The sequence below is a fragment of the Cydia splendana genome, chromosome 5 (genome assembly GCF_910591565.1).
Source record: "Cydia splendana chromosome 5, ilCydSple1.2, whole genome shotgun sequence".
In the NCBI taxonomy this organism is placed as follows: Eukaryota; Metazoa; Arthropoda; class Insecta; order Lepidoptera; family Tortricidae; genus Cydia; species Cydia splendana.
In genome coordinates, this window is record NC_085964.1 from 16,771,483 (window position 1) to 16,795,708 (window position 24,226).

At 37.1% G+C, this 24,226-nt stretch overlaps 1 protein-coding gene across 1 annotated transcript in view; it reads right to left on the minus strand.

Annotated features, from left to right (window-relative positions):
- LOC134790952 (abhydrolase domain-containing protein 2) overlaps positions 1 to 24,226 on the minus strand; it is a 48,187-nt gene that overhangs the window by 6,380 nt on the left and 17,581 nt on the right. The window contains exons 4-6 of the mRNA XM_063761975.1: positions 17,649 to 17,832; positions 14,969 to 15,163; positions 886 to 1,040 (exon numbers count right to left, since the gene is read on the minus strand). Coding sequence (XP_063618045.1) covers positions 886 to 1,040; positions 14,969 to 15,163; positions 17,649 to 17,832 — 534 coding nt within the window. The remainder of the gene's footprint in view (positions 1 to 885; positions 1,041 to 14,968; positions 15,164 to 17,648; positions 17,833 to 24,226) is intronic.

A 24,226-nucleotide genomic window follows, 5' to 3' on the forward strand; every position in this document is an offset into this window, starting at 1 on the left:
AAGGGTTAAGTTAGTATTATTGGTAGGATAGGATAAAGCGTTATTTTATTACCCCTTCAGTGATATTCAGCTTAGGAAATTTGAAATAATAACAATTGTGTAGAGTACACAGCCCATAAACGTAAACGGATGCAAAGAGTGGTGACGGGTGTCAATTCGTCCAATTTTTATTATATCGGTGAAAGGGGTTAAATATCAAAATAAACTAATAGTCAAAACAAAATAAATTGAATCTTTGTTATTGCTATATTTCGACACTGTCACTGTTTAAAAATCCGTTTGTTTAGCATATTCGGCACTTTATCGATGACTCAAAATACCTAGAATACCTAGTTTGTTCGATGACTAATACGTACCTAACCGTTGAGTCACTTATACTTTATATCAGCGGTCGGCAACCTTTTAGCAGCCAAGGGCCATATAGTAGTTAACGAAGTTGACGCGGGCCGCACATTGGTAATATTTATGACTTTAGCGGACATTTTCGTTTGCAATAATATGTTACACAACGAAGGCCGCAAAAATATCTGACACGATCTTATTTGTAGAGACATAAGAGCGTGTCACATATTTTTGCGGCCTTCGAAGAGTAACATATTATTGCAGGTGACTGTACAAAATAGCTAGAGAGGCTCGCGGGCCGCAAGCGAGAGGTTCGCGGGCCGCTTGTTGCCGACCGCCGCGTTATATGATGTGATAATGACCAAAAGAGATAAAAACGACTAATCTGGACCGATGACGAATCGACCGTCTGGATTATATTATGGTAGGTAAAAGGTGTGCCTAGTATACTATGAGATCCTGACAATATATCTGCTCCTGAAGGCGGCTATCCCGGATGATTATTTAGTTCACAAGAATAATTAGTACATTAGAAATACTTACTAGCAAATTCTCTGATGAGAGGTAACAGGGGTTCAGGTACTATGGGGTCGTCGCGCGCGTTGACGAACACCATTGGGGCTTTAATATTATGTAAGTAGAAGGCCGATGAACTCCACTTGTAGAGTTCCGCTACGGACTCGAATCCGTGCACTTTTCTGTAATAAACGGTGGAGATATGTTAGTGAAAGGCTAGAATATATTATAATTAATACAATAGATAATTATGCATATACATGTAACGCTTAGACTCTTCGAGATTTAGAGCCGCAGTACAACTCGTAGGTACTTATTATAAGTTCGATAATCTATTAATTTAAGGTCACTTAATACATTTTCAGTCCCTAGTTATAATTAGGGGCGGCCAAGATGCGCAATTCTTCAGAAAATATATGTATTCCGATTGACCTAAATATTACTCCTGTAGTTGTGTCGCCGTGTGAGGCAGGTATATGTAAATCAATTAAATTATATGAACCATCGCTCACAGTGTAGGTGTTAAGTAGTTAAAGTGGAAACTTACAATAAAGTCATTGCGTGATAAATAGTTTTTTCATATCTCATGCTCTGAAAGTGGGTCGTTGTTGTTCTAAAAAGTGCGCAGAAAGTGATACGTTCCTGCTCTAGCGCAGAAAAGTGGTGTACTCCTCTGCGTCCCCGTCCCACGAGCAACTGGGTGGAAACAAAATGGAAAAATAGTCTGTATTTCCCCGCTTGGAACAATTGATAATTGTTCAATTTTACTAATCCCGTATTAATTTTTTTTCAACGAAAATGATGTAAGTAAATTATTAAAATAAAATTATTGGTGATTTCTTATGTTGAATTGTATTTCCTCGATAACATAAGGCGGGAACGAAAAGGAATACACCAAAAATAATGTTTTCATATCTCATGCTCTGAAAGTGGGTCGTTGTTGTTCTAAAAGGTGCGCAGAAAGTGATACGTTTATGCTCTAGCGCAGAAAAGTGGTGTACTCCTCTGCGTCCCCGTCCCACGAACAACTGGGTGGAAACAAAATGGAAAAATAGTGTCTTTATTTCCTCGCCTGTAACAATTGGTAATTGTTTAATTTTACTAATCCCACGTTGATCCTTTTTTTTATAAAAAACGATGAAAGTAAATTGTTAAAAACAAATTATTCTTAATTTCTTTCGTTGAATTCTATTTACTCGATTTCATAAGACTCGAACCAAAAGGAATACACCAAAAATATTTTTTTAAACCTTACACTTGCGTAAATGAGCAAAGGCAGAATCTTATACAGCCACAGTTAAACGTTTGTACGATATTAAATTGGTTTTTAAAGTTATTTAGCACTATATTCATAAAAATAAAATAAAATACAAGATAAAAATTTCTTATATTATTAATTACATTGTTATTTAATATTTAAAATACTTTTATTATGTTATTGCGTGGTGCGGCGTACCAAGGTCGCGGTGCGGTCCGGTAGTCTGTGGCGGCTTTTAGAACGAAAAAGTATAAAATTAAAAAGTATGAGGCAATCCCGCTGATTTTCACACTATAATGAACAAATCATTTTAAAATTACTGCAGTTAGTTAAAAAATGTGTGTTTTCGTAAATATGCAATCTGAATGATTTTCGCTAGGGTTTATTAATCTTCACACATGTAAAGTCTCCGATTGCAAGTAAGTCCTAAGGAAAAAAATCATGGCCGTAGGTATATTGGGTACTTCAATTACTGATTTTGCGAAATTGCCTTGTCTTGTTTGGTTTCCTCGCATTCGATATGAAAAGTAGAGTGTTTAACTCGGGTGAAAGGCACCATTTCCGTCTCGGACTATTGGCGCTCTCACTGCGTTCGAGCGCCAAACTACCTCGACAGAAATGGGTGCCTTTCAACCCTTGGTTAACAATCTACTATTTAAACCGTACACTTGCGTAAATGAGCAAAGGCAGAATCTTATACAGCCACAGTTAAACGTTTGTACTTACGTTATTAAATAGGGTTTTAAAGTTATTTAGCGCTATATTCAGGAAAATAAAATTAAAATACTTACAAGATAAAAATGGCTTATTTCACTCATCAATTGTTATTTAAAACATATTTAAATTCTTAAAATATTTTTAGTGCGGTAGTGTGTTACGGCTTTTAGAACGAAAAAGTAAAAAATTAAAAAGTAAGAGGCAATCCCGCTGATTTTCATACTACATATTAATAATGAACAAATCATTTTAAAATACTGCAGTTTGTTAAAATATGTGTTTTTTCGTAAATATTGCAATCTAAATATTTTTCGCTAGGGGTTATTTATCTACACACATGTAAAGTGTCCGATTGCAAGTAAGTCCTAAGGAAAAAATCATGGCCGTAAGTCTATTCGGTAAGTACCTAGTTGAATTACTGATTTTGCAAAATTGTCTGGTCTTGTTTGGTTTCCTCGCATTCGATATGAAAAGTAGAGTGTTTAACTCGGGTGAAAGGCACCATTTCCGTCTCGGACTATTGGCGCTCTCACTGCGTTCGAGCGCCAAACTACCTCGACAGAAATGGGTGCCTTTCAACCCTTGGTTAACAATCTACTATAGTCTACAAACATGTATGAATTGGAATTCAAGTCCGAATGCGAACCACATTTCCCATCCAATTTCAATACCCCATTAGCGCTTGTGAGAATATCATAAACTAGCGACCCGCCCCGGCTTCGCACAAGTTAACAAATTATACACCTAAGCCTTCCTCAAGAATCACTCTATTGATAGGCGAAAACCGCATGAAAATCCGTTCAGTAGTTTTTAAGTTTATCGCGGACAAACACACAAACAGACAGACGCGGCGGGGGATGATTTGTGTTGTGAAATCGTAAGGCTTACATTTCATTTTTACGCGTTATCTCGAGGTATCGAGACAAAATAAATCTGCACATTTAATAGTACTTAATAATACTAATTCTGTATGCATTGTTACATGTTTGTAAATGCTATTGTTGTCTTGTCAGAGTAAACGACGCGTGTTATATTAATTTGCACAAGTTACGTCAACCCATTAGTCCCATTACCCATTATGTGATATCTTCCATTTCATCGCTCACAGCAAATTGCAAACAAATTGTCATATTGACATTACTGGTAATGCGTTCTAGAAAAAACGGAATTACCCACATGAAAAATCATATGTTTGATAAAGGCTACTTTCACCGCGCGAGAGAGTACTGTGTACATATTCGTATTGGTTACCAAGCGACAGCGAGTCGAAAGCTCAGGCAAACGGCTGTGCTGTAATAATAGCATACTTCACTGAGCATCATTAGACCTTAATATCTTAGCAATAAGGTTTACGAATGGTCATTCATCAGTACAATATCACACGATGTGACTTGGTCTTGACTATGCATAGTAGCGAGTTTTTAAGACGTCTGTTTTTTCACCGGATAATCATTGTCTACTTGTATGTTAGTCGACGATGTCTTATTTTCTTGGGTGTAGCTGCCGGTAGCTACATAAAACTGGACGTAGTATAGCTGTAATTTTTAAAGTTGACCGTTTAGAACTATGCATGAGCTCTTATAGTCCTAAACGGTCAGCTTAAAAATTTTCAACTAAGTATACAGACACGATTTGTTGTCCAACGGATGTATACAAACGGCCTTATACTAGTACGCAGACCATTCGCCTTGTCTCTGCCTGTCTTGCTCTGTAAGCGATAGTAATAACAGCCCGGGTGGCTCTCTCTGTCGCTCGCCATGTTTTCTCCGTAGTGTAAAAGAGAAACCGTACCTAATCGTGGAAAAAGGATGGGAATGTCTGCATGAACGTAATGTAGGTAATGTGTGGGTAATGGAAATGCTAGATTGCACTGAATGGTCATTAGGTAGGTGATTACTTTTCTTGACTGCCGTTACGTGCACATAATACCATACATGGCCATCGCTGCATGAACGTTATAAATAGGTACTTCTGTATTAAAAGCTGACAAGGTGACAAGAGACAACCATTTATGTCTCTTATCACCTTGCCAGCTGTTTGTCTAGATTTTACCTACTAATAAATATTTAGATAACTTCTTATAAACATATATAAAATATCCTTAAGAATCTTGCTTATCATTTGATATTTATTGAAATAAAATTTTACAGCATTTCAGCTAAGAGGCGCCAATGCGCTGTAAAATTAAGTAAGTCATAAAAAAGCTATAGGTACTAAAATTATAAGATAAATATGACAGTAATTAATAAGCTCCCTATGTTGATTCGCAAAAACGTAAACATTCCTTATAAAGTTAATGACTCTGGTCGGCAAATAAGTCGCAGCCAGGTGCAAAAGATAAAAAAAATATTGAGGAGTGTCCGGGAATGGACAATTTGAGAGTACTGGTGTGCAGTCGTGTGAAAGGTATCATATGTATAAGTATAGGCTAACATATGTATAATTGTCTATACTAAACCGGGATTCAAAACCAGAACCTCTAGCTTCATAGGCAGTGCTAACGACTGCGCTAATTGCGTCCTTAATAATTTATACAATTGTATTGGGTTGCGTGTATGTATTTTTGTTTACTTCCTTAAAAATGTAACAGCAAAGCAGATACCGAAATATCTCTGACGCCATACCAATAATAAGTACATAACAACATTATCGACTACTACACGTGCAGCCATCAAATATTAGTATTGGATACAATGTTATACATAGTTCACCTTAATTGACTTTTATTGTAGGTACCTACTAGTATATCGATTTAATTGGTTTTTAGGGTTCCGTACCCAAAAGGTAAAACGGGACCCTATTACTAAGACTTCGCTGTCCGTCCGTCCGTCCGTCCGTCTGTCTGTCACCAGGCTGTATCTCACGAACCGTTGAAATTTTCACAGATGATGTATTTCTGTTGCCGCTATAACAACAAATACTAAAAACAGAATAAAATAAAGATTTAAATGGGGCTCCCATACAACAAACGTGATTTTTGACCAAAGTTAAGCAACGTCGGGCGTGGTCAGTACTTGGATGGGTGACCGTTTTTTTTTTGCATTTTTTTTTCCGTTTCTTTTTCATTATGGTACGGAACCCTTCGTGCGCGAGTCCGACTCGCACTTGCCCGGTTTTTTGTTTTTAAAAACTAAGCCGTAGGTTATCGCAGTATAGCATTGTTTCTGTTTTTCTAATAGTTCTTTGCCATTTTGCGATACAGACGGCTCAGTGCATGACTAAATGCTGCGGTTCTATTGCGGCGTTATCTTCCTATCTTGATGATTGTTTTCTCAGGTACCTACGACCCTTTACACCAAGGTCGCGAAGCTCGGAAACCCATCTTTAAGAATGAGAAACAAATTTATGATAAAATACCCACGAGTGGGTGAGTCAAGACATAGTTGTACAGTTGGTTGCTTCCGCAATCTCTGGAACCAACCAACCACTAATATGCATGGGCTCTTTTGTTAGGTACATACTCTGGTAGTAGGCCAAGAAAGGTACGCTCGGCTAGTATGGCGGAATGGAAATAATTAGTAATAGCTGAAATTTTCGGTGTACGGGACAGATAATAAATCTAGTGATTACGTCGACACATAATCCAAATAAATATATTACATTTAGGTATTTAAAAAAAAATGTAAAAATATAAAAAATCACAGAAAATTTGTAAAAAATATTAATAACATTTTTTTAAATTATACTCATAGATAAATATTTGCTTTATGACATTAAGCATGAATCACACAAAAAATAACTCTGTATCCTACATTTAAAGTAAGTAACCTACGGTTATTATTAAATTCAGTATATTTCCGTCCTCAAAAATGGTAATAGGCTATTTTTTCTCTCATTATTTCCAAATTACAATAAGTACAAGCGTTGCAATTTAATCGTACACTTAATAATACCGTATGGTGGGTTTTATGGGGTTGTGCATTAATTGCCTGGTTAAAAATGGTAATAGATCAATATCATATGGGATTTTCATTATGAGTTCTCTTTCGTCGAATACTGTAAAAATCGACTTGAAATATGATTCGTAACACAAAAAACCATCAAAAACATTATCGTTGCTTTAAAGTTGCCGCGCACGAGCCAGCGAGCTGACGCGATTGGTCGTTGCATGGAGCGGGGCGACGGAACGATGAAACTTCCATCGCCCCGAGCGCGAATATTTAAAAAAGTATTTAGTATATTTGCTATTTACTCGGTCAAAATATATGTACCAGTGAACGTAAAAAATATGGGAGACTATATCCGAACTAATTATCAGCTTTAATCTGGGCAAGAGTGCTTTAAATAAGAAAGTAAATTTTACCTAATTGCAGGCTTTCCGTCTTTGCGTGCGCGTTAAATTTAATACAATAATAGGCCAATTATATAGGGCTATTATACTGACACACACCCAATTTGATAGCAGAAAAAGACGCGAAATTAAAATTTTCTTAGGGAAATCAAATCTTCGCGCCTATAAGTTTAAACCATTTAAGGTTCAATAGCGGTCATTTAAGTACCACCCCTCACCACTAAAATGTAATTATCAAAAACGACAGTTGCTAATGTTCCCTAAAGTAAGCATTTCTAGTTATTGCTGCAATACAGTGGTACCGGGCACCTTGCGACGCAAGGCCGAGCAGGAATCGCAAACCTTAAAATATTTGCACTAATTAATTGAGTTAGGATTTTGTTAGTACTCTTTAATTGAATAGCAAAAAATATAAGTTATGTATTAGAAATACCGTTTTTAGTCGATTATTAATTGAGTAATTATTGTTAAACTTATTTTTACCGTCGTGTGGTGTCGGTTAAAATTTCACTAGTAACATCATTTGGCGACTAGGGCAATAAAAGTCGACACCATAACCAACAAATTAACAAACAACAATAACCAACAAATTAACAAACAACAAAAATTTGCAGTAATATTCCAAAACTCGACTGAACGCAAGCGCACCGAACCGTGTCGCTCCCCTGACGCGACTCAGTGTCACAAAACGTAAGGCCGTGGTATTAACGTCAGCGGATAGCTGAGCGGCGAGCGATGACTGCAGGCGGCAATAAGGTGTTCAGTTAATGTTTTTATAATTTGAAATGACTTCGTTTCCATGTAGAAATAACCAAACAGACTTTAGAAGCATTTAATATTTTATTTGTGGCCGTATAAATTATGTTTTATTGGTAAATTAACTACAATTATTCATATTTGTGGATAAAACAATATACATACTATAATTAATACTAAATTAACATTAAATAAATACATTATTTATGACATAAAAATACATTGCGCGTATTTAACTACTTAGCACTGTTTAATTACGATACTTGTAAGCAAGTAGTAAAGTATATGGCTCCATCCTATCCTGTACCACGATATACAAGCGATAACATTTTTGCGACAGTTTTGTATAGATAATGGATTTGTCGCTAGAAAATTACGCTATCGAGATAAAAGTCAGGTCTCTGAGCGCTATTGAAACATTAAATGCTTTTTACTTATACATGTTTTAAATTTGCCGCGCTTTTTCTAGTCAAGCTGAATGTGTTTCACTATAGAATAGTAATCGAATTGGTTCAGATTTAACGTTTAATGCATATAAATAACATAATTAGTAAATAACATAATTTTGGACTAAGTACATTATACATGACATCAGGCTTTGGCGCACCGTGACCCTGAACGGCGCGGTAATGTGTTACGGCTGTTAAGTGAAGTCCAGACGGGATGATCAAATCGACCGATTTGATCAGAAATGAAATTGGGGTCAATCTCCAAATTAAGCAACAATTAAACAACTGTACCGATATTTGGAACCTCAGAATAATATACCCGGCCGGATACCGGATAGTAACTTTGCTTGATTTCAGAGTAAACAAATTGGATTTAAGAAACAGTCACTGTCATATTGTACATTACTCGTTTATTATTTCAAAACAATTTAAACATCCACTCACTTGCACGCGTAGGTACCTACTCATTTCGAACATAGAAATGAGTCCGCGCCAACGTTCACCAAGAAACAGGTTAAAACCTGCACAATGCGCACCTAAAAACCGAAATGTAGATATTGTTAAATTTAGTTTGTAGTTAATTAGTTTTTTGGTGTAAGTGTATGAACCAAGGTCTGAAATAAATGATTTTTTTTTATTTTATTGTTCCGCCGGCCGAAGATTCGGCGGTCGGATACCGAATATTTGGCCGACGGTCAGGCCGAATATCCGGTATCTGACCAAACAACTATCCATTGCATCATTTGCATCTCTAATTGAGAGTGGCAACACTGTCGTAGGTCGTATTGCCCTTTTCTAGCATATACGTCCCTCGCTCCTACACTCCCACCACACAGCCAGGTTGATTTGTCAGTTATACAAGGCAAATTTTCAAGTCATTGGCTTGCTGTTTTTCCATCTGGAAGGTCGTGAAGCTAAACTGCTGGTGAGTTTTTGAATTTGTACCTCAGTTTAGCTGACTATATTGAAATAGTTATTTATTTTACAAGGGGGCAAAGTTGTTGTTTAACCGCTCGTGCTAATATTGATACTTGAGCAAGTAAAACATTCGAAACATGGAATCTTGAGCGTTGCGAGGGTTTCAAAGCACGAGGGTTAAACAAAATTTGCCCCAAGTGAAACACAAAATGTTTCACCATACCAACCCGAAGCAAATATTAAATGTAAAAATATCATACAAAATCAAATACAAATGAATGTTATTAAATATTTATGATTTAAAAGTCAATTCTACCAGCAAATATAAGAAAACAACTCAAAATTTGCATTTGATTCCTTTGCCTCACTTGTGAATAAAATGAAACTTTGCTCTCAGTTTTTGAAGCGCAAAGTAAGCCTTTCCGAGCTGGTGTGGTGAAAAACAGTTTCTAACGGCTTATGCCGCTCGAAATAAATAATTAAATTTTTCACGCCACTGTTCGGAAATGTGGCAATAGATGGTCTAAAACCAAGCTGGAAAGTAGGCAATAGCTGTAGCACCTGAACCACCACTACTACAATGTTTCATTGTTATCATCATCTGTCATTGGTGACAGTTCGCTACAGCAATGAGTATAATTTAAAACATAAAAATCAATAAAAGGTCTTTTTTGGCGCTACTTTTTCCTTCAAAAATAAATTTAGGTTATTTATAGGACCAATATCTTGTTAAAAAAAAAAGAAATGTCAAACTATTAATTCATTCAGTCAGTTCATTCGATTCACGCTTAAGGCGTTTTTTACTTTTGTAGCTGTTTGTGGTTTTTTAGCAAAAACGCTTCTAAGTTTAGAGTCGGTTTGAAGCAAACAACAGAAAAACGCCTCTTAAATGTGATAAAAAAGAAAAAAGGCGGGATCGGAAAATTCTCACTGAATTGGATAGTACTATAAAATATAAGAAACACGTATCTACGCTCGCTATAAAAATGAGTTCTTCTAGTGAAGAAAATGATATTCTTACGCTGACGCCTACCGAAATTCAAGAGACAGCACAGGCAGTGGCTAGTAATTTGCTACCAGAGAAATCGCGGGCTAGTACTTATAGTTATGCAAATGTTTCCTTATTTCCTCGCAGTAGTCGTGAAAAGCACTATGTAATGCCTCGGCCGGAAACGCTAAAGATGGAGTCGTATTATTCGAGGGCCTCCACCAACGTGTCGGCCCTCAAACTCACTCGTCCATCTTTTAGCGGTTTTACGTCGTCTCCTACAATGTACTATAGTTGTCCGTTAAATTATCTAGCAAATAAAAACGATCCGGAATAGTGATGTGAAAGTGCAAGAGGATATTACAAAGAGAGATGCCTAAGAGTACCATACCATAATGAATACATGTGTCTTAGCTGTATATTGTATTGTTATAAATAATGTTAAAAATGCTTTATGTTGTTAATGTGTTCCAAATTGTGCCGTTTTGGCATTAGCTGTAAGGTGCAATTTGTTATTTGAAATAAATACAATAAATGTTAATTTTACAAAATGTACCTATCAAATTGTATACTTTACTAAATATCTCTCTCCTCACAGGTGTTACAAGAAAGGGTGTACGTACTACATAATTAATTAAACACTCATAATATAATTTTATATTACATACACATAATAAGTATATCATAGGATAATATCCTATACATATTATGTATAATCACATTGGTTTGGCGTCTTCCCACCACCAGGCGATAACAAACATGTTTCAATATTATTCGTAGGTTCCGAATATCGGTACAGCTGTTTAATGACAGCATTTACACAAAAATAAAACGCTAATTAAATAACTTATCATATCCGGAACTACAAATGCAACGGATAGTTGTTTGGCCGCATACAGAGGGCCTACCGCGAACCACGTTTAACGTGTTGCCTCCCTGTCACACTTACGTACGAATTTATAAGTGCGACAAAGAGGCAACACTTCGGACGTGGTTCGCGGTAGGCCCTCAGGATACCGGATGTACGGCCTGACCATAGGCCGAATATTCGGTATTCAGCCGCCGAATATTCGGCCGGCGGAAATATACCTACATTCCGGTTTTTCAGGTGCGCATTGTGGAAGTTTTGACCTGTTTCGTAATGAACTTTCGCGCGGACTCATATAGGTCTATCACTAGGTACGAAATTAGTGCGCGAGCTAGTGAATGGAACGTTTAAATTGTTTTAAAATAATAATCGAGTACGATTATATTCCGATATCAAGCATATAGTTACTATCCGGTATCCGGCCGGATATTAAAATAAGGGCGAGATAGGATACCGGATAGTAACCGAATATCCGGTGCATCTCTATTCGGAACCTAAAGTTTTAATCCTGCATGGTGCAAATATGTATGTATAATTTTGAGACAATGACTTGAAAATTTGTCTTGTATAACTGACAAAGCAACCTGCCTGTGCGGTAGGAGTGTGGGGGAGAGAGGGACGTATATGCTAGAAAAAGACAATACGACCTAGGGGCTGTCCATACATGACGTCATCTATTTTTGACGATTTTTGTCCCCCCCCCCCCCTAAAATCATCCAAAAATCATGCTTCGAATGACACCGTTTCCTCCTGCGTCATGCTACAATCATCCAATGTCCAGACCCGCCCCCCCCCCCCCCAAAATTTGAAATGACTTAAATTTATTAATAGCCCCCTACGACAGTGTTGCCACTCTCAATATTATTTATTCTTAGGTTCCGAATATGGTGCAAGGAGTAAGGTGCAAAAGTGTAAACATATATTTGACGTCGACTCTTATTATGCTATGTTATACTTATTATGGAACTTAGGAACATAAACTATGAATAGAAAGAGCACGAAATAGTCAATATAATACGTTTGTTGAAAAAAAAAGTCTACAGACGCTTAGGCGCGAAGGGTTATTGTCTCATAGAAAATTTGAATTTCGCGCCTTTTTCTACTGACAAAGTTGTTGGATAGACGTTAATATCAAATGAAAGAGTGGGCCTACACACTTCGCTGTGACAGAATGTGAAAGTGTCACCAAAACTGTCAAATGACTACGATAATAAGTATTCCTTTTATAATGCCACTCCACACTATGCCATTCTGAAATTAAATAAGATGATAGATAGTCATTCGCAATTTTTATTTTTGTATTAGGTCATAATTGACGTATATAATTACGAATATAATTTGAACATCAACCAATATTAAAATAATATTGGAAATGATATCAGTTATTTTTAATCAGCTATCATTCACGCGCGCGTTCATTTTGCTCAGACTTGGCCGCACAAATATTTGGTGCGAGCGAGACGCCCGCGCACGTTCGAATTGGCCTGTCACTTGTAGCAACTTGTAGGTAAGTACATACTATCCACGCGTCCTTGGCACGAACTCCCGCCACCGCCCGCATTGAAACTGTCCCCGCGCGCCGCAAGGAAATGTAATCCTTAGCATTAGCGCAAAGAGTTCAAATTTGGTAGTTTCATTTAGCGAATTTGTTAAAATGCACATATTTATTACATTGACCATATTTTTGTGTGATTATGTATTGAATATCACTTTGAACGTTATCAGAACAAAGTCTGCAAGAAATTATATCTATAACCATTTTTTCTAGCATGTTTAAGGCGTAAATATATATACAAGTGATACAAATAATATTGATGTCGGATTCTCGGATAAATAGCTTAATGAGGTAGTTTTATGGTAATTCAATCAAAGACCTAATTATTACTTTTTTTTTATATCAAGTTACGACGTATATCCGTGAGGCCCCGCCATTTATTGAATGAGTTATTTTCCGTGTTAATATTTTGACTGATTCCATTGTCGACTCATTATAAATATTATTTTCGTCACGTTTACGAACTAAAAATACTATTACTATTTTTAACAAACAAGAACGGCTCTTTTTTTTAACTATTTTTTTTTACCTACTTCCGGACAGAAAGTTGGTTGGATTCGAAAATAAAGTATCTTAAAATGATCTAAAGAACAGGAATAAAAAAAGAATTGCCTATTACTAATTAATGTTTAACGTAACCGTATCTTTACTGGAGTATAGGCCAACTTTGTAAGTAGAAAAAGGCGCGGATTTCAAAATTTGTATAGGAGATTAATCCTTCGCGCCTAGGTACCTTTATTTGTCAATACAAAGCTGGATTACCAGAGTATAATGAAATACTAATGTGATATCACCTTCCCAAATCCTTAAAAGAAATCGTCCTTCTAATATAAATGGTGTTACGAAGAACCCTTGCTTACTACATTTTCTGCTCTATAAAGCAACGCATTAGTTAATACAAACAGCAGCAACATTATGATTCAATAAACACAACTATTGAACCAGTAACTTGCGTGTCATGTCGGGACATTTCATACTGATTTAACTACTAGAGGTAGGCTGATGACAGATTCCTTCAAACCGTCTTTTTTATGCAAAGTTTTGATTGCAAGTGCCCCCGCATAGATCGTCCCCTGTCTGCTATACGGCCACATTTCAAAATTATGATTATTGGAGATTAAACCAATTAGAAATAATAAAGTTAAGTTTCTTTTAAAAAAAAAAATTGGTGGCCGAGTGGCAGTATTGCAGACACGGAACGAGATATATATAGAGACGGGCATTTACTCTTATAACATCGGCGCTACACTTAGGGTCGGTAGCACCAAACTGTTCGTATCGTTAAAGAGTTCGCTAAATTTTTATGTATGGAAAGTTTCATCGTCACGATGTCATTACATTCTTTCATATAAATTCCATATTAGCAAATCGTTTTGACAGTTCAAAAAAAGTAACAGGCCGCGTAGCCAAGATGCCGATCGCTTACGCTTCGTAGCGATCGAAACGCAACTGTCACTGTCGCACTAATATGGAAGAGTGATAGAGAGACATAATGCTTTTCGTTGTCGAAGCGATAGCGATTGTAACCTTGGCTAGGCCGGCTGATTCGACTAGTAGGAAAATACCCTATTAGACGTGGCGCTTTTGACACTGCGCAAATGTAATAGCAAGCTTGAGCATAAGCAATATAGCAAGCTTGAGTAACCCTCTTTAATTGTCTTTGTAATTTCTTGACGTAACCGGATTTGGCGCAAGCGGCAACCATAGCAGCAACATAATTGCAACCTTCCCAAACCCTTTTATTCTAGTTTTTGTGTATTGAATCAATGTGTAATGGGCCATGGTATAATAATATACTCCGCCTGGTACTCCATTCCCGTCTTTTCTAGGTCACCTAACTGACACAAGCCTACGTCATCATGCGACAGCGCTATATGATAATATGCGATAGCGCTATATATAGCGGCCATGTTGTTGTGACGTAGGCCTGTGTCACTCTGGGAATAGAAGACCATGTTTTATTAGACTATGTAATGGGCCTAGTTTTTTTCCTAAATAGGCACTGCCAACAACTGGTTAATAACAATATAATTAATGGGCCATGTACTGTGCCTTGTCCAGATGCAAAGACCAGGTCACATGGTCATTAAAATGTCATGTTATTTGTCGGCCGTCTTATATATGTAGATGCTCTGCTATTGTAATTTAGAGTGCAGGTTCTTACCTAGAATAGGGCCTCGTCCAGGTCGGGCAGGATACCGGCGGAGACGATCGTGTTCTCGGCGAGGCCGTACTTGCTCTTGAGCTCGGGGCTGAGCAGGTTGCTCTTAATGTCCATTGTTGCAAGTACCTATTAATGCAGGTCCTTACCTAGAATAGGCCTCGTCCAGGTCGGGCAGGGTGCCGGCGGACACGATCGTGTTCTCGTCGAGGCCGTACTTGCTCTTGAGGTCGGGGCTGAGCAGGTTGCGCTTGTGCCGCGTGATGATGTTGCGATAGTTGTCGGTCATCACGTATAGGTAGAAGCGACGGAAGTTCTGCCACTGGAGCAAGTACACTAGAGAGCTGGAACAACAAGTTGTTGTTATTATGTACATGGTTTTTTGACTGAGTTTAACTTTAAACACTCGTAACTAGGAGGTTATAGCTATATTACTGTAAGTAGGTAGATAACAAAAATAAATTAAAGTACCTATTCACTAGTTACGCACGATATTTAGAGGACGAATCAGGAGTTTAATGAGCGTCGAAAGTTTGAATTCACTACCGAGTTTGAATTAGTTACTCGAGATTTATAATTCAAATTAAAGCTTGCATCATTCATTATTAGATTTCTTAGTATTTGTAATATCTTCAATAATATCATCATATCTCAGAAAAAAATGAAATTCTTTTTTTTTTCGGACGGATTGTTCAATACGTACATGCCGTTTGATAAACATCAAGTGCCGATAAATTATATACGATTTGAACGATAGAGGGGAATGCACCTGTCAATGCACGTGCATGTCATAATGTCGCCATTAGTGACATTGTAGATGGTGATAATGGATAGCCACAAGGTTATCGATCGATTCAATCATTCACCTGACAGTGTCAAAGGAATTCACACCCGGCGAGACGCTTTTTATTCGGACATAATATTACCTACGTGACCTAGAACTTGACATTTGTCCAGTCATTTTCGTTTTGACGTTCTTTGTTTAATGACTATTTTTGTCCCAGGTCACAGATACTTATCCTAATGATAGGTAAGTTGGCGGCCCGGGGTAAGGCTTGGGACTTCCAAACCAGAGGTCGCGGGCTCCTATCCAGGTTTTGGAACTTATGTACTTACGGAATATCAAATTACGAGTCGCTTTTCAGTAAAGGTGAACATCGTGAGGAACTGAGGAATCCCGACTTATCTCAGCAATGGCTATTTTCCTTTCTGGGTTGGATGGTCAGATCAATCAGATGGCAATCGCTTTCGTAAAAACTAATCCTTGATATTAATATTTATTAGATCGCCGAGGCGACCACAGGATCCCTGGCGCCAGAGCAAAGCTAAGGATGGTGATGATATGACGTAGAACTACTACAGAGTAAAGTGACCTTCTAAAGAGTATGTTTTAAGTTGGGAAAAAGGAATTAGCTGACATATGTGGCTAAAAAACTACATTGATCGGTGTGAGAAAGTAATCAACTGTGTGGTTGGGAACATACCAATGGTTTTTGTAGAACAATCCATTTATATTAAAGCAAGTGATGTTGACAACTTTAATGCGAAGTTCAAAACACGTTGGTACATAAAAGTTTGAATAAAACTAATAATCTCTAGTAGCAATTTAGGTTAAACTGTAGTTTGCTAGTCCCCCTCCAGTCATTGACACGTTCAATCTTATTACTGACCTGGCGGTGACAATCCTGTTTTACTAGCCAAAAGTGCCAATAACTGGTTTTAGGGGGGCCTATTGCAGTAGGTAATTTTATGGAATTAACAAATGTGTTGCAGATTTATTGATTATAGGTATGTCTAAGCAATAAAAGAGAAAATAAACTAAGCTGAGCAACTTGCGAATGAATACCTATACAAACAGGGAAAATCAGAACTTTTATCAATTTATTAATGCCCGTCAGTCCGTCCGCATGATACAGGAAGCTTTATATTCATGAAATTATAACTTTTTTCTTTACTGCCACGGGCAAAAAGGAAATAACTAAGTGTAGGGTAGTGACGAGAATATTCCATACAGTTTTATCTGTACCTACCAAGATGAAATAACATATTCGTATTACGTATTTCATGTAAGATATGGACTAGTAATAAACATAGGTATACAGTAAAAAAGTCAATTGTTATCAGACTGAGTAATTTATGTGGAAAAGGTATCGAATAAGATAATTAGCAATGCAAAACATCCAATTCTATAAATTAAACAATAGTTTGTTTCAGTTTGTTGATACAGTTATCAATGCCATGCATTGTCCGTGTGTATTATTGTCTCGCATCCCTGACATATGGAGATCCTTCCTAGTTCCTATCCCTGACTTATGGAGATGCCTTCTATTGTTAAACAAAGGTCTTCCGTTCGTTCCTCGTCTCGGGGCACGGCCGAGTCGAGCAAAACAAAGAGGCACGGCCGAAGCCATCTAAATATTTCGTAAACAATTTTAGCAATTAAGGCTGAATTTGACCAGGACTAGAACAGCTTCGCGTTTCGCGTTAGTAAAGCGCTCATACCATCACCTTGCGATAAGGTTTGCGGATTGGTAGTCAAGAGGGTGGACGATGGTACAAGTTGTCTTATACTTCTCGCGCCGAATGATTGTCCCTATGAAAAAACCTTGAAGTTGCTTTTGGTTGGGCTTAATTTAAAAATAACCGAAGAAATATGTTTTAAGTCTATTTTTTTTACTTATATACTCTATAAGACTCTAAGTAGAAAATAATGTGGTAAACGTCCAAAAATTCTCTACAAACATGTTTACGTGACAGCTTCTCCATATAAAAATAAACTGTCATACAGTCCGTCATTCAATGCGAGAGGTATATTTGAGCATTACTTACTCAATGGCGTTGTATCCCTGACATATGGAGATGCCACCTATGATGTTGGTGGGCCTGCTCCGCTCCTCGCCCAAGTATTTCGTGATCAAGTTGCCGCCGAGGCTGAATCCGACTAGGATTAGCTTAGTGTTAGGATAGCGTTCTGTTAGATTGTCTATCATGTAAGCGTAGTCGTCGGTGTGACCTGCAACAAAAAACAAAGTTTTATAATATGCATTTTTGGTTACCTATAAACTTCTGTAATAGGACTATCAGTAAAACATATTAAAAGGGGTTATCCGTTAGCGTGGAGATTATAGTTCAATATACATCTTCTCTTCTAAGTCGGCCCCTCACTGCTGAGGATCGTGACTCCGCATACTAATTTTCCTTATGGTAGCTCTCCACTTCTCCCTGTCGGTTATTTCGTGGAAAACGTTGCTTAAAGTGATGTCCATCTGGGTGGATATTTGGTCAGACCATCTCGTTGGACTCTAGGTCATCTAGGCCCTCTGCCGTCCACCTTTCCCATCACCACAAGTCTCTCCAAGTTGTCAGGGTCTCTGCGAGCTATGTGACCGAAGTATCTCAGTACTCGTTGAAGACAGATGGTGGATAGTCTGGGTTCCTTTTCCAATTTGAGCTGCGCTAATATGGATACATTAGTACGGCGTGCCGTCCAGGGTATTCGGAGCACCACACCCACATCTCAAAGGCATCGACTTTTTTCCGAAGATCCGCTTTCAGTGTCCAGGTTTCCGCTCCGTGGCGAAATATGGGAACGCCAAGGGTCCTAATTATTGTGATTTTGGTTTTGTTGAGAATATTCCTGTCTTTCCATATCCTTTCCAGCTGAGACATTGCTGATTTTGCCATACCGGTTCTACTGGTGAGTGGTGGATCGCTTTCATGACCGGTAGTGATTTGACTCAGACCAATAAATAAGTAATGCATGATTACCACATCTTTTACTACTACTAACCACGAGCAGTCTTAGTTAAGAGATAGGTTTATAATCTGAAATCTGACGATTTAATAAGGAACTCGACGTCTATTACGTAAACCTATAAGTTGCGTATACGATTTACTGATAGGGTGCTATATCCTGAGGCTTATGTAAACCATGCAAGTCTGTTGTAGTTGCGATTGAAACCAGTGTTGGCCGAAAGTTAATGCAAATTGAAAATGCTGGCCATTAACCATTATAAATTGAATCGTAAACTGTAATCGTCCGTTACGGTTTAAGGTTCAATTTATAATGGTTATTGGCCAACATTTTCAATTCGCATTAACTTTCGGCCAACACTGATTGAAATCCGTCTCTTACGTCTGTATTCTGAATGATGTTCCTAAATATACTTGTTGAGTCATATATAACTCATACTCATAAGGCAAAAGTTATAAAACGCATGTGACCCATAAACAGGAATTCGTGACAAGGTCACAGGTGGGACAAAAATGTTAGAATGGAACGTTATTGGATCTTTGTAAGTATATATGTTTGAGACAATTATCAAATAGAATCTCATTTGCTGTCAAGGTCACTGGAGTGATGTCAAAAAGGTAAGTATTAGCACGTTTACAGACAAATCTATCGCCTGAATCGCTTCGGGAAAAGGATGGTACGGCCGCGCGTCTTTGTGTTGCTCGACTTGGCGGGGGCACTGCCGTGCCCCCAGATTTGTTGTGCATCCCTGCATACAAACTACAGTGAATTCTAACTATATTCTTTTCCGAAATACTGTAAGGGTTTGTTTTAGAATTTTGTTATTAATGAACATCAGAACAATCATAACATGCGCATCCATGCAATAGAATCAAAATGTTGTATGCTATAGTTCGTCTTTTTTAGCATTAGAAATAAGGTAAACAATCTTGATGTGTCTTTTAATTGAAAAACACATTTTAAAATAAGTTACGGCAAATATGTAACAATTATGAATCTAATACGATCATTTATATTCTTCTGCTTTCATAAGTAATAGTTATTGATTTTTAAAAAGCGTTTTTCAATTAAAAGACATGTCAAAATCGCTTACCTTCTTTCAAGTTCTTTCTAATGCTAAAAAAAAACAAACTATAAATACTGGCTAAAGGGGCCCACTGATTAACAGTCGGACGGTATCGGCCTGTCAGTTAGAACAAAATTTTGACAGTTCCGAACAACTGACAGGCCGATACCGTCCGGCGGACTGTTAATCAGTGGGCTCCTTAAGTGATGCCAATACCGCCAAAACGGTGTATATGTATACTTACTTATTTTAACTAAAGTCATTGCAAAAAGAAATAAGTAGAAATGTTACAGATACGGTTAATCCAGTAGATATGTAATCTTAACTCTAATTACAAAAATCTACGTTTGTCACGAATATTTTATAATTTCAAATCTAAATTAAGACAGCTTATCTGGTATGTAATAAAACGCTACACGAACAGACGAATTTGTCCCCTCTGCTTATAAGCACAGAGGTTAAAGAAATAATCATACAAACTGATCTTGTGTCCTTCATCAAAGAACCACAGATGTATAGGTGACTGAGACTGATGATGAAATTATTGAATATTTCAGTTAGCGTAACTTTGGTAACCGACTAATAACTGAATCTAAATTAATTTGTTTCATGACCTGTTGATAACATTCGTGATAAAAAGCATAAGTAATTTGCATGAAAGTTGTTTAAAAACAGTTCGCCTTATCAATCCCTATCGATAAACTATAACCATTGTTTTATTATGAAAATTTTAATGGTATGTAAAAATTGTTAAAGAAGCAATAAAGTACATTAAACCATTGACATGTTTTATCGTTTTAGCGGCTGAAATATACTTGATATCACAATATTTTACATTAAAAGTTTCGAATTATATTTCGCCTCCAATTTTAAGATATTCAAGTAGCTACTTAGGATATTCTTCTTCAACCTAGCTAGTTCTAATCAAGGAAAGTGAATAATTGTAAAGGTGCGGCGGTTAGATACACGAAAGTAAGCATACGATCAAGGCGGTGTTTATTTAGTAATTATAGAGGTAATTATATTGTCTGTCTCTATTTGAATTAGGTATGTTAGGTGTGCAAATTGTGCAACAAAGAGAACTGTATTAAGACTTTAAATTTCGATTGCTGATCACTTTAAATAGTAGAACCTTATCATTTTTGAACTGACATATTGGACAGGTCCTTGGATTTTCCACATTTCTATAAGAAAATAGATACTCGATAAAATCTTAAGTATAAAAATTAATCTACAATAGTAAATAGGTATTGTTAGTAAAATAATAATTAAAACAAAACGTAAACATGAAAGTTAACTTTGTCAACGAAATGTCAACTTTTTTAGAAGCTTTTACCTATCTACATAATTATTATACTACACAGTAAACAAACAAACAAAAGAGGTAAATATGCTTAAAACATTTGAATATTTAATCAAATTGAATCACCAGCCGATTAGGTATGTCCGAAACTCCGAAAGACGGTGAGTCAAGCTGACCTTGTGACTACATCACGGTTGGCTACTAATTATATATTTATTCATTCAAACCATTCACACATTTTAAATCGATACTTAGGTAATAATTAGGTATTGAAACGGCATAAACGGCAGCGATTACATTATGCCCTGTGGCCCACCCCTTATAATATTCAATAAGTTTAACCCGTATGAGGAAATTATTCTAATTATATTATTAATTAAAATCTCTCCACGCAATTAGAAATAAAATATTTAAATCGAGCCGCCAAAAAGAACACAGTAACATTAACCTACTGAAGTACTTAAATTACACTAACCTAACCATCATTCATTTAGTATCTAAAATTACGGCCTGACGACCTTTAGAGACCTATAAAGTATAAACGTTCTTCCAATCACCGCAGTCTTACACCCACGACTACATGGTTTGGAAAATTAACTTAATCGACTCATAATTACCATTGGAGTAACAAAAAACATTGTAGTTAAATAGGTAATACCATAATAGGAGCTCTTTGTTTCGAAAACAATGTCGATCTTTGTTTCTGTAATTTGTACTCATTAGAGCTTCACATACATGCTTAACAAGTTTAACAGACAGAAGAGAGGGCAAAAGCTAGTATGTACCTACCTAACCTACCTATACCAAATACCTATATGCTATACTAGTATCTACCCGCGACTTCGTCTGCGTGGGATGATGATTGATAAAAACATTAAAAACTATTCTTCGCCCTTTCTCGGGCCTCAAACTATCCCTACTCGCTATCAAATTTCATCTAAATCGGTTCTGAAGAGGTAATAGATTTAAAAAGACAGACAGTTAGGTACTTCCGCTTTCGCATTATATTAATAATATTAGTATGGTATAGTAGGGATTTGGACACTTTGGCTACAGCTATATATTTGATACTGGCCGCTATTTTTGTAAGAAAATAGCCACCGCTTTAAAATAAGCGACAACGTTTTTATAGTGAAAACGATTTAGAAAACCGAAGATTAGAAACAATGCGGTGAAGGCCATTGAACTTTATCGAAACCAATTAGTTTTTCATTTAAATATTGTGCAATAATTATATGCATACCTATAGGCACAGACAAGACATCCTCCAGACTGAGCATAGTAGCTCTACCCCCTCTGCCACAAATACGGTAGTTTTACTCCATTTTCGAGTCGAAAGTGTCTTTGTGTGACGTCCGTGTCTTTGAACGGACCAATCACGGCACGGAACCTAGCTTACCTCGTCCCCGGCACCCCTGACGTATTTTTGGCAGCATCAGTTTCATGAAATAATTGCTCTAAACGCCGTCTAGAGCAGCCATTCTCTAAGTGTGTTCCGCGACACCCCTGCAGGGGTTCCGCAAGAATGTTGAACACTATGCTTTAGTAGCCTCGAAAAATTTTACTATGCAAAAAACACACTTCTAAAAACTATCGTTTTATTGTAGGGTTCCATCAAGTATTTCGCTTTCCAAAAGGGTTCCGTCAAAAAAAAGATTGAGAACCGCTGGTCTAGAGGATTCCTAGTCTATGCCTATGGGTCAGTTTGGGCATTTATTAGGTGCTGTTACCGCTGTTTCACAATAAGGGCAAGCGCGCACATAGGGCGTGGCGCCACGAGATCCATTAAATGGTTCAGTTATCGAGATAACCTTAAGTACGCTACTATGGTAATAAATTTAACAACCAATTTAAATGAATGTGAATTCGAATGGAAATTCACCTCCTTGAGCGAACTTTGAACGGTTCCGGCGGTTCTCTCAGCTACATAGGAGTAAGATCCCCCTACTGAGCTACCCAGAAGCTTAAATCCCGAAGTTAAAGCGTGTGAATCTGTCCAACATTTCTAGTATGCACGGCACAGATTCTATAGGTTTTCTGAAACGTGAGAATTTCACTCAAGGATATTTCACTATAGGTTTTTTTTTTTTCATTTTTCTTTTAATTCAAAATGTACAACTTCACTAGCAGATCTCTGCTTGAAAAAAAAATCACTTAATTATGTAATTAGGTACTACCCCTACTCTAATTAAATGAAAGGAAATGTTATTACAAGAACTGACGTCGATAACATCTATTGTGACAATTCATATTAACTTATTACATTTCCAGTGTTTTAATGTTTTGGATTCCTAAGCCCTGAAACTGGTCCAGACAAAACAACATTCAAACAAGAAGTAAATGAACAAGAGAAACTCATTAAGTCGCATATTTTACCCTTTCTCTTTCAACAATTAAGCAAAGTAGATAATGTGAAACGGGCATGGGAAGTTTCGAAGAATTTTCAAATTCTACAAAGTATGTTGTTTACAAAAGTTATTCCCTCATTTAATATGTAAGTTGGTTTTACATTACTCTTTCTGTTATGAATTACGAAGGCTATTAGACTAAGCGCACATAGCGGTGCCCTATTGATTAGTCGAGTAAAAAAAAACCGGGCAAGTGCGAGTCGGACTCGCGCACGAAGGGTTCCGTACCATAATGAAAAAAAAACGGGAAAAAATGCAAAAAAATACGGTCACCCATCCAAGTACTGACCACGCCCGACGTTGCTTAACTTTGGTCAAAAATCACATTTGTTGTATGGGAGCCCCATTTAAATCTTTATTTTATTCTGTTTTTAGTATTTGTTGTTATAGCGGCAACAGAAATACATCATCTGTGAAAATTTCAACTGTCTAGCTATCACGGTTCGTGAGATACAGCCTGGTGACAGACAGACGGACGGACGGACGGACGGACGGACAGCGAAGTCTTAGTAATAGGGTCCCGTTTTACCTTTTGGGTACGGAACCCTAATTACGCCGATATAGCTGAGTGAGGACCTTTTAACACAATTGTGGTATTATCTATGAAAAGGGACCTTATTGTCGATGGCGCTTACGACACTAACATCGAAGAGCACTAAACGTAGTAGTTTAAAATTGGTGATTCTGGCCCATTTTAGTTATTTTGATTTCCAATTTAGCAATTAAGTTTCTTTGATTACCACCACCATATTTACAGACTTTTACAAGGATTTCATGCATTATTTTCTAGTATATATAACTTCAGTCCTTGAACTACGTTATTGCTTGTCAGAAACACGACGGCTCATTATTTTCTCGATAGAATCTTAAGTTGAA